At 45.6% G+C, this 17323-nt stretch overlaps 1 protein-coding gene across 1 annotated transcript in view; it reads right to left on the bottom strand.

The window, feature by feature from the left end:
• Positions 1 to 378: 378 nt before the first annotated feature.
• LOC121457019 (solute carrier family 22 member 21) overlaps positions 379 to 17323 on the bottom strand; it is a 29187-nt gene continuing 12242 nt past the window's right edge. The window contains exons 3-10 of the mRNA XM_041665645.1: positions 10716 to 10870; positions 9681 to 9852; positions 7868 to 7994; positions 5230 to 5330; positions 3973 to 4187; positions 2311 to 2493; positions 983 to 1118; positions 379 to 643 (exon numbers count right to left, since the gene is read on the bottom strand). Of these exons, the coding sequence (XP_041521579.1) occupies positions 577 to 643; positions 983 to 1118; positions 2311 to 2493; positions 3973 to 4187; positions 5230 to 5330; positions 7868 to 7994; positions 9681 to 9852; positions 10716 to 10870 (1156 nt within the window). The 3' untranslated portion in view covers positions 379 to 576. The remainder of the gene's footprint in view (positions 644 to 982; positions 1119 to 2310; positions 2494 to 3972; positions 4188 to 5229; positions 5331 to 7867; positions 7995 to 9680; positions 9853 to 10715; positions 10871 to 17323) is intronic.

The raw sequence follows: 17323 nt of genomic DNA, 5'->3' as shown, positions 1-17323 counted from the left end.
CTGACCTTATGTACCTGCTCCCACCTTCATTCCCTCTAGGGTGCCCTAGGTCTTGTGTTCCTGTTGTGAGTTGAAGCAATCACAGTAAGGAGTTTTGTAACTTAGGAAAGATGAGAAATCAAACTCCCCATGGAATCATTTATTTTCTGAAGAAGTTTTGTTTCCTTCTGGTTCTTCGTATGGAACTCAGGGCCTTGTGCATCCTAACCGAGCAACACCTATTCCTTTTCCCATGAATTTGTTAGTTAGGGAGAGGAGGGAAAAATGGACCTGCATCTCTATCTGTGCAAACTTACCCGTCTTACAAAGTTTCGCATAGTCTTCCAAGTCCCACTGATTCAAGAGACTCATTGACTTCTTTGGAAGGGCCAAGTCCACCACTAGAATGGGATGGGCAAGCTGTCTGCAATTAGCCTTGGTGTCCCTGGAGGAAGGTGTCTCTCTGGACAGATGCACCCATCCATGAGTACATTAGACACGATGTCAACAGAACAGAAAAGCCCTTCGTAATTGACAGCGTTTCTGACAACATGCAGATTTTCTACCTTCTGGAGGGGTGTTAGAAGGCTGTGCTTTTTAGGATTCTGGAGCGGCTTCTACAACATTTTTGGTGACTTGTTTCTGGCGTGGCCCACGCTTTACTCTATTAAAACAAGGAAAACAAATGTTACTTACAAATCTTACAAAAATACCTATCAGTCACAAAAGAAACAAACCAGATCTGGAGAAAAACCAAAGACATGGCAGATTCTGAAGTTTCCCATAGTCTTTGCACTAAACTAGAGTGGCTGCTTTTATGGTCATGCAAGTGGACACCTGTTCACACAGGATCAGGCCCTTGTCCTTACAGCACCATGGTTAAAGTAGTCCAGTTATTTGTGAGACAGTCTGCAGGAAGCACTATTTCAAAGAGGTTGGGGCCTAAGGACATGGCCAGAACCTGACCAAATGCATCTAAACTGTGAGAAGGAAGGTCTCTTACCTTTTGACCTTTTGCATTTGGTTAATGGTGTCTGGGAGAGAGACACCAGAGCTCTCTGGGAAGAACAAGGTGATGAGAGCTGTCGTGATGGTCAGACTTCCCATAAGGATGTAAGGCAGGTGGCGGTTATAAGCACCTGTGGTCAAGCAGAGGACCCAGGTTACAGTGACACTGGTTTCATTCAGACCTTATATTTCCTCAGGGCTTTATATAGGACTCACCTTACTGTTGGTCTCAGTGCTTCCCAAAGCCTAGACTACTAGAGTGAAGGCTGGCATCTAGAGAGTCTCAGAACCCAGTCCTGGCACAATGTGTCCAGCAGTGTCCACAATGGACAGGGAGAGGTACAGGGAAGCAGAGTCACCACGCTGCAGGGTTCCCACGGAACACAAGGTACTTGTCTAGGAGAGGAGCAACTTTCCACCTGTGCAGATGTGTCCCAGTTTGATTTGCATGCCGGTTAGACAAGGGGCTACAGCCATTTAGAGCCATGTACTAAGCCTTCAGAGTACCTGCTACTCTCGGGACACTGGCAGGTCCTCCCCTGAGCTAGGGATGTGCAGAGGAGCAGCAGTGTCCAGGAAGGAGTCCTGCTATATAATGTCAGAAGGCAGATCTTCACAGGGCATAAACACCCTGTCATGTGTGACAATGAAGGCTGTGTGCCACCTACTGGGAGGCCAAGGCAAGAGGAACTAAAGTTCAAGCGCTGCTGGGGCCACAGAGCAAGTCCAAGTCCAGCTCACACAACTTAGTGAGCCACGATCTTGAAAGTAAATGGGGTCAGGGAGATGGCTCAGCTTGTAAAAATACTTTCTGCTAAGCCTGGTGGCCTGAGTTTGATCTCCAGGATCCACATGCTTCAAATAAAGAACTAATTTTAAGACTCCCCTAAATTATCCTCTGATCTCAACATACACACTGAAGAAATGAAGTGTTCTAAGTTACGGCAACTGTCAGTCCATCACTCAGACCTCTTGGATGGACAGGTTTCTCTCCATGTTCCTAACTCCAAGAAGAAATTCCTCTAGTGAAGTAAACTGACTCCCTAAAGAATTTCTTAGGATGAAGAAATCTAGTTGGTGATGGAAGGTCTGGGGAGATCGAAATAGAGACACCAACACTCTCTCAATCCCATCTAGCTGGTCTATGAGCTATCTTCCATTTGAAATGGGTGCCTTCTCCCTACTACACTTGGAAAGCACCTTCTCCATCCAGGGTCCCAGTATGGATGCATCCTGCTGATTATAGGTGCTTGTGTCCAGCTCACATATAAGGTACTTAGAGCTTTTGTCCCATCCATTGCTCCAGTGCTCCATGGTACTTACCAAGGTAAACAAAGTAGGGAGACAGGATGCTGCCAAGGCGGGATGCTGTGGAGCTGACCCCCACACCCATATTTCTGACCACAGTGGGGTACAGCTCAGCTGTGTACACGTAGACCATGGAATAGGCAGACGTGATTCCAAACTTGCCCACCATCACCAGGGTAGTAGACAAATAAATTAAGTCTGGAGAGAAAAAGGAATGATAGCAAAGGCAAGAAAGACCAGTGTAAGGGTTGCCCTGAAGGAGTTCTCTTCCCTTTTAGCCTAAAATGAACTTACTTTCTCCCTGACTCGGGGTGGAGAGAGTTGGGTAATTCCTATACCTTCCTATTGGGAGAAAACACTATGGCTTAGATTTCTTTCTAAGGGGATTCCTATAAAGAGACTGGGCACTTTAGCTATATGAGGACAAATGTGTTCCTCAACCTAGAGGCCCAGACAGTATGTGCCCCTCATCCCAACCCTTCCAGAAGTCTTCCTGTGTTAGGGATGAGCTGCTTCCGCAGAAGCTCACACTGAGGGCACTGTGGAATTAACCAGGACTTGGAAATGCATGGGGGAGTCCAGCTCTAGCTATGTTCATGCTCACAGTCTACTCAACAAGTTCACAGATCTGGGCTTTGAGGTGACTCAGTGGGTAAGGGCATTTTCAGCCAAGCCTGAGAACTTGTGATTCTCAGGACCCACACAGTGCAAGAGGAGAACTGACTCTTCCCACTTCCTGCGAGCTCTCTTCTGACCTCTACATGTGTGCTGGGAAGCACGTCTCCCTGCTCCCAATAAATAAGTATAACAAAGTCATTGAAAATATCTATAGGCCATCTGAACTTAGGGATGATTGTCCAATCGACTTTACTGTGACCCACAGGTCACTCTGAGCTCAGGTGAGGGCACTGCAGTCACTTTCAGGTTCCTTCTGCCACACACCGGGTTGTTCTGTACAGTCTCACAGTTACCACCACAGGTCCCAAAATTCATAGGGCCATGAATGATTCTGCCAAGTGATGGACAAATAAGGCTTGTCATCTGTTCCCCAGGTTGTCAGAAAGGGCTCCTCCTGTCTATTAGTGCATTATCAAGTCAGTTTTACCAGCACAGTCCTGCCCATAGCCTCAGTTCTCTTTTACCTCTCCCTCATCTTCACTTATTAGTTCCTTTTATACCCTGACGTTTACTGGGCTCATTCCCTCTCAGTGCTCTAATGTAGGCTAGGCTGACATCTGACTCCCAATATAACCAAAAAAGACCTTGAACTTCTCATTCTCTTGCATCCTCCTCCTAAGTGCTTTGATTACAGGTGTGACTAGTTTTCCCTTTTCTATCAAGTTTTCTGAAATGCTCTTCCTGGCTTTTTTTCTTTCTTTTTCTTTTTTGTTGGAGATAGGTCTCCTCTGTGTAACAGTTCTGGATGTTCTGGAACTCTCTTTCTAGACTAGGCTGCCCTTGAACTCACTGAAATCTGCCTGCCCCTACCTCCCAAGTACTGGAATTAAAGATGTGCGCAATTATCACCTGGGTAACCTCTTGATTTTTAAGTGAGCGTTGGACACTGTAACAGTGTACATTGTAACATAGATCTAATGGTCTTGACTGTATTCACTTCCTGGTTCAAGGAAAGTGGAACACAGAAGACTCAATCCTGCAAACAAGCACCATCCATACCTGAGGGCACCAGCTGCAATAAGAGAAGGACACTGCCACCAAGGAAAAGGGAACCAGCCATGGAATATCTCCGGGTCACATGCTGCAGCAACAGCCAGGCCAACACATAGGCTGGGACTTCAACAGCTGCCAAAAGGAAGCCATTCAGGTAGATGTTCCCATTCAAGTTAGGAGTGTCAAGAGAAAGTCCAAAATAGCCCACAGATATGGTCAACCTGCAACAGGGAACAAAAGAGACCCAGATAAACAGCACCCATCACCCCAGAACCATACACCTTGAAAGACATTCATCTTCAGGAAGTTCTGAACTGCTCTTGATACAGGGAATGGAAGGGCAGTTCATCCTGTGCCTTACTTCCTAGCATAAAAGTTAACTTTCCCTGGGTAAGTTTGCCAATGCACCTTCACAACATTTCATAAAGAAAGTGTCTCAGCAAAATTATTAATTGACATTGGCTTAATCATTAGGGGAGAAGTCCCAACCTGCATTTCACCATTAAAATCTTACAACAAAACATTTATAAAAATCCATTGTCCCAACTCTTTTTTCAAACCTCTATCTCCAGAAATTTTTACATTATAATTCATAACAGTAGCAAAATTACAGTAATAAAGTGGCAAGGACAATAATCTTTTGGTTGGGGGTCCCCACACTATGAGGAACTTATTAAAGGGTTGCAGCATTAGGAAGGTTGAGAACCACTGCTCTATGAACATCCCAGAAGGGCCATATGCCACTTTCATGTTTCCAGTAAGCTCTTAGCAGCCCCTGGAACCTAAAGGATAAACCTTCTTCAAACCCACAACTGTCCCAGCCAGACTGTGGGCCATCAACAGAGAACACTTTTAAGAGGAAAGAGCCAGGCATGGGGATGTGCAGGGTGCATGTGCAAATGACAGACACTGTGGCCTCACTGTAGGGGAGCTCCCTCTGTCTCCATGAGCGTAGCAGAGTTGCTGACAGTCTCTTCCTGCCTATTTACCACACAGAATCTACTGAGGGAGGGGACAAGGGACAGGAACAGCTAAGCAAGGACCTGTGGGATTCCCTTGTGGGATCCCTAGATCCTAACATTTTCTCCTGATCACTCTCTCCTTTCCTGGGCTTCCACTACAAAAGATGTCCCTGTGGCTGCCATCCATCACAAGGACAACCTTGTATCATGTGAGGACAGAGGTTTTAGCTTCGGTCTAAGCATGCTTATAGACAAAGAGTTCTGAGAGTGGGGAAGGCTCAGGCAGGTTTCACTTACGCACCACAGGATTATGGACATGATGGTGAGGATCCTGATATTCCGGGTTCGGATCAGATCATAAATGTGGTGTTTGTGAGGCTTCTTGGAACCTGCATCTTGTAACTGCAGGAAGAATACAGTTAATGGTATAGAAGGAGAAAATGTCTGTTGACCTGCAACCCATTATTTTCACCATCTACTTCTCAAGATTTAGGGAGCATCCTAAGGTTCTTCTTTGAAAAGACAGAAGTATAGTGACCTTTGATGACCAAGGCCCCCTGTAGGCCTAGTCAACGACAAAAGGAAACTGAAGGGCAATGAGGGATAAAGAGAGGTATCCAGCAATTGAAAACCAATGTTGTTCCAAGGAGGGCTACTTGTTCATCCCAGCCACCTGACTAGCTTAGACCAGAAATAATTACACAGAAACTCTATTAATTAAATCACTGCTTGGCCCATTAGCTCTAGCTTCTTGCTGGCTAACTCTTACATCTTAATTTAATCCATTTTTATTAATCTGTTTATTACCACAAGGTCGTGGCCTACCAGCAAAGTCTCAGCACAGCTACCTCCAGCCTTGGATCCATGGAATCCCCTGACTCTGCCCTTGTTTTTCCCAGCATTCAGTTTTGTCTTCCCCGCCTACATAAATTCTGCCCTATCAACAGGCCAGGCCAGTTTCTTTATTCATTAACCAAGAAAAGGAATACACCGACGAAAGGACCTCCTACACCACAAGGTGACAGCCACCTCACTGGATTACCCTGCCCATGCTCACTGCCACCTTTCAGGGAGGACTTTGAGGTTTCCCATGCAAGGATGACTCCCTGCTATCTCAGTTAGAGAAAAATAAGGCTGTGTATTTTACTGAACTAACATTTAAATAATGAATATTTTGAGTTCTTATACTATGTAGTTACTGGTCTTCTTCCAGAAAAAGAATATCAAATTGAAAATAGAAAAACTCACCCATATTTCACCCAGAGTAACTCCTTATGAGATTCAGCAGAGCCAAGGCCATCACTAAATCTCATGTCTAAACACACTGATGCTCTTTCTTAGCCAACACACTTTGGGAACTTGTTTTTACCCACTCAGTAGTTCAGTGAAAAATCATCCTGGACTCAAAAATTCTGAAACGGCTCCATTTCCTCAGTGGTGCTAACGAGGCTGGAGCATTCACCCAGACTGACTCCACCTCACTTAAAATGACCTCAGTCACATTCCAGTCCTGACTTCTGTGCCTCAAGACCTTCTAGAGCTGGTGAGTGACGAGTGACTGTGGCTGCTGGACCACCACTTAAGGACTCTTTGCTGCCTGTAACAACTGCTTCCTCTCTCACTAGCCCCCAGCCCTCAGCAGCCCAGAGCATCTCAAACATGCCTGCAGCTTACACTACAAGAAATTACTCATGGAATATGAGAACAGGGAAGAGATGGCCATCAGAAAAAACAGCTGTCAGAGACAGAACACTACTGAGTGCAAATCTACCAGTGTTCAGATTATCTTTTGATGACAATCCCTGATGTTGTGTGATATCTGTACATCATGTGAAGATGTAATGTTGTGATTTGTATAATAAATATCTGAATGGCCAGCCCAGAAGAAGCAGGGTGGGAAGCACAGAGAGATGTGGTATTGAGCCGCAACGTAGATTAAAAAGTAAGGGTTAATTTAAGTTATAAGAACTAGTTAGGACAAACCTGTGCTAAGGTTGAGCTTCTGTAATTAATAATAAGTCTCTGTGTTATTATTTGTGACCTGGTGGTCCAAAGAAAATCCATCTACACCCTGAGGAATAAGAAACAGCGACTTTCCAGAAAGCTAAAGTTGATGGAAGCCTCTTGCTAATAAAAGGCATTTTTTTTTATCAAAAGTAATCCAGACATGATAGCATGTCTCTTCAGTTCCAGTTCTTTGGAGTCATAGGCAGTGAAATCTTTGTGAGTTTGAAACCAACCTGGTCTATACAGATTTCTAGACCAGTCAGGGTTACATATTGAGAGCCTATGTTAAAAAGAAATAAAGAAAGAGAAATGGTTAAAATATATTGTTACTTTATGTTACTTGGATAGGAAGTAAAGTAAGCATGGAAAAAAGTCCATAGGAGAGAATAGTATCTAGAACCATTACTTACCCTCAGAGGTCCGAGTGTATACATGTTCATGGGTGTACATGTGTATGGACCACAGGAATGTGAGTGTGTGTGTGTGTATGTGAGTGTGTGTGTGTGTGTGTGTGTGTGTGTGTGTAGGCTAGAGGTTGACTTAGGATGTCATCCTCAATCACTTTTCTACCTTACACTAGAGACAGGATCTCTCCTTGACTGGTTAGCTGGCTGGACTAGCCAGTCCTGACTAAGTCCCTGGGATCCTTCTGTCCCTGCTTCCCCAGTGTTGGGATTACAGGTACACTCTGCCATGCCTGGCTTTTTGGTTGGTTGTTGGGATCTGAACTGAGGTCCTCATACTTATGTGGCAGACACTATACAGACTGAATCATCTCTCTATGCCTTTAACTTCTGCATTTCAACAGACCTTGCTCTAGGGATGGCTGGGGTTTGGGTAGAGTAAGGGCTGAGCTCCCGTGAGCTGTGCTGTATGGTGCTGACCTAAAATGGCCAGAGTGAGTCTCCCCACCACCTTCCACACAAACTTACCTCATTTGGATCAAAGATAGGGGAAGGTGCAACAATTCCATTGATTTTGGCAGCTCTGCGGATGATCACCTCTGCCTCTTTAATCCGGCCTTGAGAGATGAGCCATCGGGGGGACTCAGGGATACACCTGAAAGTACACGTGCATTCTAGTGATGCCTCCTGTCGCGTGCTTTCCTAGAGGCTGGGCATGCTTGACTAGAGACGGGAAATGAGGTTTCAGGTGCAGAGGGAGTGTGTGGAGTGATGGAGGAGGGTCACCTGTCTATGTGTTACTCTCATTGGTTAATAAAGAAACTGCCTTGGCTTTTTTTTTTTTTTTTTTTTTTTTTTTTTTTTTTTTTGGTTTTTCGAGACAGGGTTTCTCTGTGGCTTTGGAGCCTGTCCTGGAACTAGCTCTGTAGACCAGGCTGGTCTCGAACTCACAGAGATCCGCCTGCCTCTGCCTCCCGAGTGCTGGGATTAAAGGCGTGCGCCACCATCGCCCGGCTGCCTTGGCTTTTTGATAGGGCAGGATTTAGATAGGTGGAGTAGACAGAACAGAATGCTGGGAAAAAGAAAGCACAGATGATCAGACGCCATAGCTCTCCTCTCCAAGATGGACGCAGGTTAGAATCTTACCAGTAAGCCACCACTTTGTGGTGCTACATAGATTATTAGAAATGCGTTAACCAAGATGTGAGAATTAGCCAATAAGCACCTAGAACTAATGGGCCAGGCAGTGCTTAAATGAATAGTTTGTATGTTGTTATTTCGGGTATAAAGCTAACCATGCAGGAGCTGGGCAGGACAAAAAGCAAATCTGCTCACCTCCTTCTACAATCAGGTGTTTTCATAAGCCAGAAAATAGAGATGGGCCAGCACTCCCTAAGCTATGAGTTCTGCTGAACACTGACTATGTGAGGAAAATTCATCCTGCACATCCCAAGGGGATCTCCACTCTGGCTGGCACCTGCCCGTCTGCAGCAGTGCTGCCCCCTTGAGGGCTTTAAGGAGACAAGCACAGGATGGGCTCCTGGTGCAGAGAGTTAGGCACAGCCAGATCCTGCCATCTTCTACTCTGTCCCCGACATCCACAGAAACTTGCAGCGATCACTTGACATCATTTCTTCCTCAGTCCACCTCTGATTTTGGACTCGTCAGTCTCTTTCCACAAAGCAGCATGGGTATCAAGGCTGGAGTCTTACTGGATATTTTCCTTGTCCCCAGGCAGCCCTCTCTCCGCTGTCATAATCAGGAGCCATAATGCACTATTTTTCTTCCCCCACTAGTCTCCAGGGTGCTCACCACTGTACATGGATGAGGATCTCACCTTAGTCCAATCTAGTGTAAGGAGTGATTCCTGCCTGGTTCCTCTGTCAAGTTCCATGGCTTATTTCTGAGGCCTATGCTCTGCCTGATCAATGGCCCTCTGTTGGAAGTGTAGCTGGAGCCTGCATTCCTCTGCAGAGCCACTCAAGGAAGCTCACTTCTGAAGCCCTCCCTTTCTTTACCTCCCGACACCCATGCCTGGAGCCACAGCATCAAGCATCTACAGCCCAGGTCTTGCTGTCTTGTACGGGGATCTGAGAATTCCCCAGAGGTTAGGTTGGCCCCTATCTGCATGCAGCAAATTCTTAGTTCAGCCTAGAACAGGGCACAGGACTAGCAGGCTTTTCTGAGTATGGAGAGACTTTCTGACCTGATTTATAAATAATATTCACTTGGTTTTTCTGGGATCTGGAATTGGGGTTTGTGAACTACTGCTGCCCTCTACTGGACATGAGACAGAAGCCTCCCCAAAGGCAGTCGGCCCAAGGGGCGGGGCCACACTTACCACCAGAGAAGCCCACACAACACTCCTGGCAAAGTGATTGCCAGCAACAGCATCCGCCAGTCTCTGATGAAGTATGCAAAAAGAGGCAGCACCATGTAGCCAAATGCAAAAAATATGCACACTCCTAAGGTGGCGAATATAATTCGAATTGACTTGGAGAGAATTTCTGTTCCTGTTCAAAACAAGGGTGGAGTCAAGTTAACCTTAATTAGGGCTATTTTCTTACGATTTTTCTGTGGTATCATTTTCAGTGTAGAGACAAGGAGGGAGCCAGAGTTAGCTGTGTTTTAAGGCCCTGGGAAGGGTTGCATCTGAACTAAGTCTGCTTTGATTTTGCTCCTGGGTGTTTCTCTGAGGTCCCTGGGCAACAGTGCTCTCATGAAAACATCATCATCATCATCCCCAGCCACACATGCTAACTATTATCCTTCGAGGAAAATAGGATGTTCTAGGAAATATGAAAAGAAAGTAATAATGCTTTCCACAATACAACCTAAGGAACCCAATGATCTGATTGCTTCAGCAAGGCTCTTCCAAACAGGGAGACCAGAAGCTTTCCAGTGGGAACAAGGTGGCTAGTCTGAGTCAGAGCCTTGAAGGGTGGACTCTGACAGAACCTTAACTGGACCTCTCAGCTCACTGTCCTTAGCAGACACTGACAGCCACCAATGCTCTTTGGCATCTCCCTTTCCTGGGGAGCCCGCCCTTCATGCCCCCCCCCCCCCCCCGCTGGTGTGCCTCCTTCTTTCCTTAGCTACCTAGGCCCTTGCCTTGCAAGTCTTTAAGAATGGATGCCCCGTGGTGAATCCTAGTTAATGGCTTAAGTACTAATAAGGCCAAGGGGCCACAAGTCAGAGGCCAGAAGAGAACTGGACATCAGAAGTCAGAAATCATTGTCAGGCTCAATTTCCCAGCTGGTAAGCTAGGTTTATTTACTGGGGGAATTCTAGCCAGTTTTCCCTGAGGGACATCACAACTTGTCTCCAGAAAAGTGAAACACAGTATATAGAACTGAACTCCAACTGATGTCCATACCCAGGACAAATGCTGCCACATAGTTGGATATATGACCCATTCCAACAAGGGTATACAGCGCAGTAAACATCTCGAAGTTCACAGAGAAGACTTGCAGGAAGCTGAACCCTGTGTGCATAGCCATGGTCCAAAACAGCACATTTTTCCGACCAAACCTGGGGAGGAGAAGAGGATCACAGATAAACAGCTGAGAGAGGCAGCAGCAACTGGTTTCACTGAGAGGTGCTTTCTCCTATTATAAGGACTGGCACCAGGATGGTTCTACTCTCTGTCCCCATGCTGTCACTGATACTTTCCAGGATGAATTTGTAGCCTGGACATTCAGGCTGCTCCAAAGGCAGTACCTCACTCATGCTAGTGACTACAGGGGCTAGAAAGGCATTTGTTATGTTTAAATCCACATATTCATAATAACTTTAAAGACAAAATACATGTTAAAAAACTCGAATATATAGTTGCTTGACAATTTGTCTTTTGTAACATATTGAGTATATTCTCTCCCAAGTGAATTCTTTTTTTGGGGGGGGGTGTTTCGAGACAGGGTTTCTCTGTAGCTTTGGAACCTGTCCTGGAACTAGATCTTGTAGAGCAGGCTGGCCTTGAACTCACAGAGATCTGCCTGTCTCTGCCTCCTGAGTGCTGGGATGAAAGGTGTGTGCCACCACCGCCCGGCTCAAGTTAAAAAAAATTAACTGCATTATTTACATTTTAAAGAAGGGTCTGAGAAATAAATGCACAACAGAAATTTCATATACTTTACACAATTAAATAGACATTCACACATATTTTGATAAACATAAAATAGTCACTTGTATATAACATTCAGGAGCAAAGTATTTATAAATACAAAGAAATGGCTCAAAGTCCGCAATGTGGTAACAGACATGCCTGGCAATTGTGTGCACTCAGATTTAATAACTGTAGGTGGCTGAAGCAACCATGTAACCTGAGTCTTTCTTCTGTGATACCAGGGTCAGAAACCTTGTTCTAGGTCAGTGTTTTACTATTGAGGTATACCCCAGTTCACAATTCCAACCTTTTCATTTTAAACTTTTCTTTCATTTTTATTTATTGGGGTGCACCCAAGTGGAGATCAGAGGGCAACTTATGAAGTTGATATCTCCATCCATCATATGAGTACTGGAGGTTGAACTCAGGTCATTATTTTTGCCAGTAAGCACATTTATGTTGAAAATGTAAAAGGTCACCAGACATGCAATCTGATTGTTTTTTCTGCTTGAGTTAAAAAATTTTAATTTTATGTTTATAGGTGTTTGGTCTGCATATATGTCTGAGCATAATATTTATGCTTGGTACCCCTCAGCGGTCAGAAGAGAGCATTAGATCCCCTAGAACCAGAGTTACAGATGGCTGTGAGCCTTTATATAGGTGCTGGAAATTAAACCTAAGCCCTGCAAAAGCAGTCAGCACTCTAAATGTCTGAACTGTCTCTCCAGCCCCCAATATTTGGGAAAACAAACAAACAACCCTAAAAAACAACAACAAAACCCTCCGTGGGTCACCCAAGGGGCTGAGATCTGGAGAAATTTTTATCTTTCTCAAGTACAGATATACAAAAAAATCCATCTCTTCATTTATTGTGGAAGTACAATAGTATCTATTGGAAATGATACAAATATGAAATATGTAGCATAATGGATAATAGATAATGATGCAAATATGAAAAGCATAATGAATTACAGATAATGATACTGGTAATTCAAAATAATGAGAGGAGATGAACATAGTTCAGTGGCAGAGGGCATGCCTAGCAAGCACCAGGACCTGGATTCAACTTCCAGCACAAATGAAAAAAAAAAAAAACTACAAAAACAACCCGACATACAAAACCGTTTATTACAGGGACAGATTATGGGCAACTGCATGAAGGCGGTCAGAGGAGCAGCAGACTTGCATCAGTATCTACAGTGCAGACTGCTGTCTTTCTTAGATTAGCATGCTTCTGTTTTCTTTTGGTCATGGTTCTTTTTGGAGAATACATTCACCCACACTGTCTGCATGGAGGACCTTCTCCTCAGTCCATGTAGACTCGCACACTATGGGAAACACCCTCGGATACACCTGAAACAAAGCTTTATCAGGTTTGTAGGTGTCCATCTGCCTACTGTGTTGCAGTTTTCCTGAGTACCATCAAAAAACGCATCAATCCCTTCCCTGGACGTAAGCTGTCTGCTCTCTTTACATATCTTCTTTACAACAAGAATCTCATTTTGGAGGTTTTCTTTGGTGTGTGTGTGCGTGTGCGTGTGTGTACATGTTCTCCTGTGCACGTGTATTTATGCATGTAGAAACTAGAGGTCAATCTCAGTGTCATTATTCAGAAGCTGCCCACATCATTTTTTTAAACCTATTTCTGGGAATTTCACGTCATGCACCCCAACCCCACCCATCTCCCCGTCCCTCCACATCCCTCCCTCACCCCTGCAGCACACCCCCCAAATTACTTAAAACAAAAACAAACAAAACTCACCTCACTCCTCCGTCTTTCTAATACCTCTTCATTCATTCTACTGGTACCAGGAATTGTGGCACTTCATGTAGTATGTCCAATCAGCCCCCACTCGCAAAATATTCATTGCAATGAGCCACTGGTTTAGTTTAAGGCCTCTGGTACAGCATCATCACTGCACTTTTGCTGAAACTCCTCTCAGATAGCCTGCTGTTGCCTGCAGTTATCACTGCAGCACTAGTCCCTTCCCGCACTCCAGCATGTCAGAGATGGGGTAGATGTCTAGTCAGTGTGGGCCAACCCAAGGCTCAGGATGTGGGTCTGGGTGGTAGCTGAGTTGACCTGTCAGGCGAGGGACAGAGCCAGCTCTCTTAGGCTCCTACCATTAGGGCCATGTCTCCCCAGTACGGGTAGACGGGAGCTTTTTCATAGGGGTGCAGGGCTAGCTCTCCTTCTGCAGTGTCCAGCAAGGGGCAGAGCCAACTATTCCAGGGCCAGGGAGGGACAGGCTTGGCTCAGTATGGCCCTTGCATTTCAACAGACATGGTTCCGATGACCCGCTATGGCAACATGGGCCATGGACATCATCACAGATCCCTGTTGCAGTAGGAACATGGCCCCCAATTGCAGCTTAGGCCCTGATGTCACCATGGCCCTGATGGCAGCATGGCCCCGGGAGCAATAAGGCCCTTGGACACCAATATGGACTCAGGTGGCTGTCCAGATCCCGGAATCTGCACAGCCCCAGCGGTATCAGGAGTCACAGAACATCAACACAGACCCTGGCTGTAGCAGGGCCATGGACTCAGACATGGTCACTGGCAGCAGCTGAGGCTCACCATGGCTCTATGTGGCGGCACAGGCCACTCAGATTGGCATGCCTCCTGAGTACTATGGCCCTTGGACACCAACATGGCCCTAGGTGGTGGCCCAGACCCTTAGCATCTGCATGTCCTTTCATCATATCAGAAGCCACAATCATCAACAAAGAGTCTGGATGCAGTGGGGCCTTGGACCCAGACATGAACCTCAGCTGCAGCCTGGGCCTAGACATTACCCTGGCCCCAGTGTCAGGCAGGTCACCAACATCAGTCAATTCGTCACCACCCTCAGTTCTTCAGAACTGCCTCTTACCATAGCACAAGAACAATTCTGCTTCTCTTTCTCTCCCATTTCTCTACCATAGACTTGCTCATCATAATGGCAACTACCTACCTGGTGCTCAAGGCACTTGGTGGGTCTGTGAATGCCTTCAGGTACATCAGACTATGAGGACCCAGGCAGCCCCATTGGTGACTTTTGCTTGCCTGAGCCACATGGCATCAGGTGACCCTTGGATCTGTCTGCCTCATTTTGAGACAGGGTTTCTCACTGACATCTAGAACTCACCCATTAGCTTAGGGTGGCTGGCCAATAAGCTCCTGCTCCTGCCCTTTCATCCCTGGGATTATAAAGCAAAGCCACCCAGCTGTTTACATGGAAGTGGTTCTTCTATAACCTTATTCAATGGAAGCTTTTTTGCAGATTTTTGTTTTGAATAATGTGTACATATATGTTTGTGGGGTAGGGGATACATACATGTGTCAGTACAGGTGCTCATAGAGACCAGAAAATGAGATCCCCCACAGCTGGAGCTGGAGACAGCTGAGAGCTGCCTAATGTGGGAACTGGGAATAGAACACAGGGCTCTGCAAGAGCAGTGAGCACTCACTGCTGAGTGCTTCTCCGGCCTGGAAGTGGTTACTCACGGGTGCTAACTTGGGTGGGGCAGACACTGGATGGGCTTCTGAGGCACAAAGTTCTACTGCTTGACTTGCTGGTAGTTGTCAGGCCACTCCATTGTGGTTGAACTGTGACAATGACAGAATCTAAAGTAATTTGGCTTCCAGAACTAAAGTACCATTACCCAGAGCCATCTCTCCCACCCACAGACCTCATTTTTAAAGGCTGTCAACAAAATGGCAAAATACACATTTACAAAACCAGGAACTATTAATCTACTTCTTCCCAGTGTTGAACCTCTCATAATACAAAATGATAGCCTGATATTGTCACATAAAAGACATGACAATGGGCTAGGCAGTGATGGTGCATACCTTCAATTTCAGGCAGTCAGATTTCTGTGTTTGAGGCTAGCCTAGTCTATGGAGTGAATTTCAAGACAGCTAGGGCCACACAGAGAAACTCTATCTCAGGGAGGGGGGAAGGCATGACAATATAAAATTATCTTAATTCCGACTTAATAATATTCCAGGAAGAAAGCTCAACATTTCTCCCATATTAAAAAGTTACTGCTGTTCCTCTGAACACCAACTGAGGCCATAATCTGGTTTAATTGTCAACCTCGTACTCAGAAGTAGTGAGGTGCAGAGCTGTCCTCACAAGCCCTAGCATGTCTCTGGCTGTGCAACAGGCTATGGTAATGCTGGGCGCTGCAGGCGAGGACCGCAGTCAGAACATAGCACTCAGTGCTTTCATTTCCAGGCTGAGCAAGCTTGCTTAAAAGAGATTTCAGGTGCAAAAGCCAACACACACACACACACACACACACACACACACACACACACACACTCAGAGAGGGGTGTCATGTATCCCAGGCTGGCCTGTAAGTCACTGTAACTGAGCATGACCTTAAACTTGTAATCCTCCTGCCTCCGTCTTCTAAGTGCTGGAGTTACAGGGGTGCACCATCACACCTGGTTTATTCGGTGTGTAGATCAAAACCTAGGGTTTCATGCATGCTAGCCAAACACTTCACCAACTGGACTATATCCCTAGCTCCCTGCCTCAAAAATTTGAGGTCTCCAACACACTCCATCTCCCCTCTGTAGGGAAGGTGATGCCTAGCATGCTCATGAATTTTGTTTCCATTGTTTCTTTGGGAGCAAACCCTTTAGTGTGGGACTTCCCCTTTCCTCAGGTGATCATAGTGTTCCATGCATGGCATACAGGTTAAGATGGCTCATAAAGATCTATGTAACCTAGCACACAACTGGCATGGTTTCTACACTCAGCTTGGGCACTTCCTCCTTGATTTTGACATAAAATCAATTCCTTTGAGATTCAGTGGTCATTCTACCCTTAAATTCCTCACTTCTACCTGAAGAACCTCTCAGCCTGCTCCTGCCCCTCCTCTGCCATTACACCTACAGGAACCTCTCACAGAATCTCTCTTGTAATCACCCCAAATTCAATACCTTCCTATTGTATCCAATGCCTCCCCTGCAAATGTGGTTCTTTGTCTTAGCTATGAAGGCCAGCGGCCTTTTCTGTCCGCACTCCCTATAGTCAGCAAGTCTTCCTGATTTCACTCTCATCTCTCCATCCTTGGTCCTATGCTCAGCTCCTATCATCTTCTGAAAGAAGCACTGAAAATATTTTAATTGATCCCTTAAGTTCTCTCTTGTAAACTGGGTGTGGCAGTGCACGCCTTTAATCCCAGGACACAGGAGGCAGAGGCAGATAGATCTCTGTGAGTTCAGGCTAGCCTGATCTACAAAGGGAGTGCCAGATAACCAGTGCTGTCCAGAAGAGAAACCTTGTATTGAAAAAACAAAACACCAAAAACTAAAAGGAGAGAGAGAGGTTGTGTGTGTAAGAAAAAAGGTCTCTCTTATTTTCCTTCCATCAATACTAGACTGTCAAATTCTTTTTTAAAATGCATGTCACACTCAAGTTTAAAAAAAAATAACAAAAAAACTCTCAAGGCTTCTCACTGAACCTAAATGCCTCGTTGTGATCTGAGCTAAGCCCAGTTTGCCCATCTGCTCAGGCCTCTGCCTGCCTCTGGCCCTTTGTTTCCACCCTACTCTCCAGACATCAGCCACAGTGGACTTCTATTCCCCAGCCTCGGTCGAGACTTTAATGCATGGCTGTTCCTCCTGCCTGGAATCTCTTCATCTCTCCATCACTTTTGACACAAATTTCTACTCATCTTTCCACTCTCAGCTCATGCTTTGCTTCTCAGTAAAGCCTCCTCTGGCCCCGTCAGACACTCTCACAGTACCCTAGCCTCTGGTATTATTATTTCCCATTGCCAAGGAAAACAATCACTTCCTCAGTAAGTTGAATCCGTCTATCTGCCTTGCCAATAGGCAAGTTCCAGAAGTCTTTAACAGTAGTCTAGAAAACCAAAGGA

Source organism: Microtus oregoni, unplaced genomic scaffold (assembly GCF_018167655.1).
Source record: "Microtus oregoni isolate MIOR12 unplaced genomic scaffold, Mior012 000015F_ref0000493, whole genome shotgun sequence".
Lineage (NCBI taxonomy): Eukaryota > Metazoa > Chordata > Mammalia > Rodentia > Cricetidae > Microtus > Microtus oregoni.
This window is presented reverse-complemented; position numbering and strand designations above follow the sequence as displayed.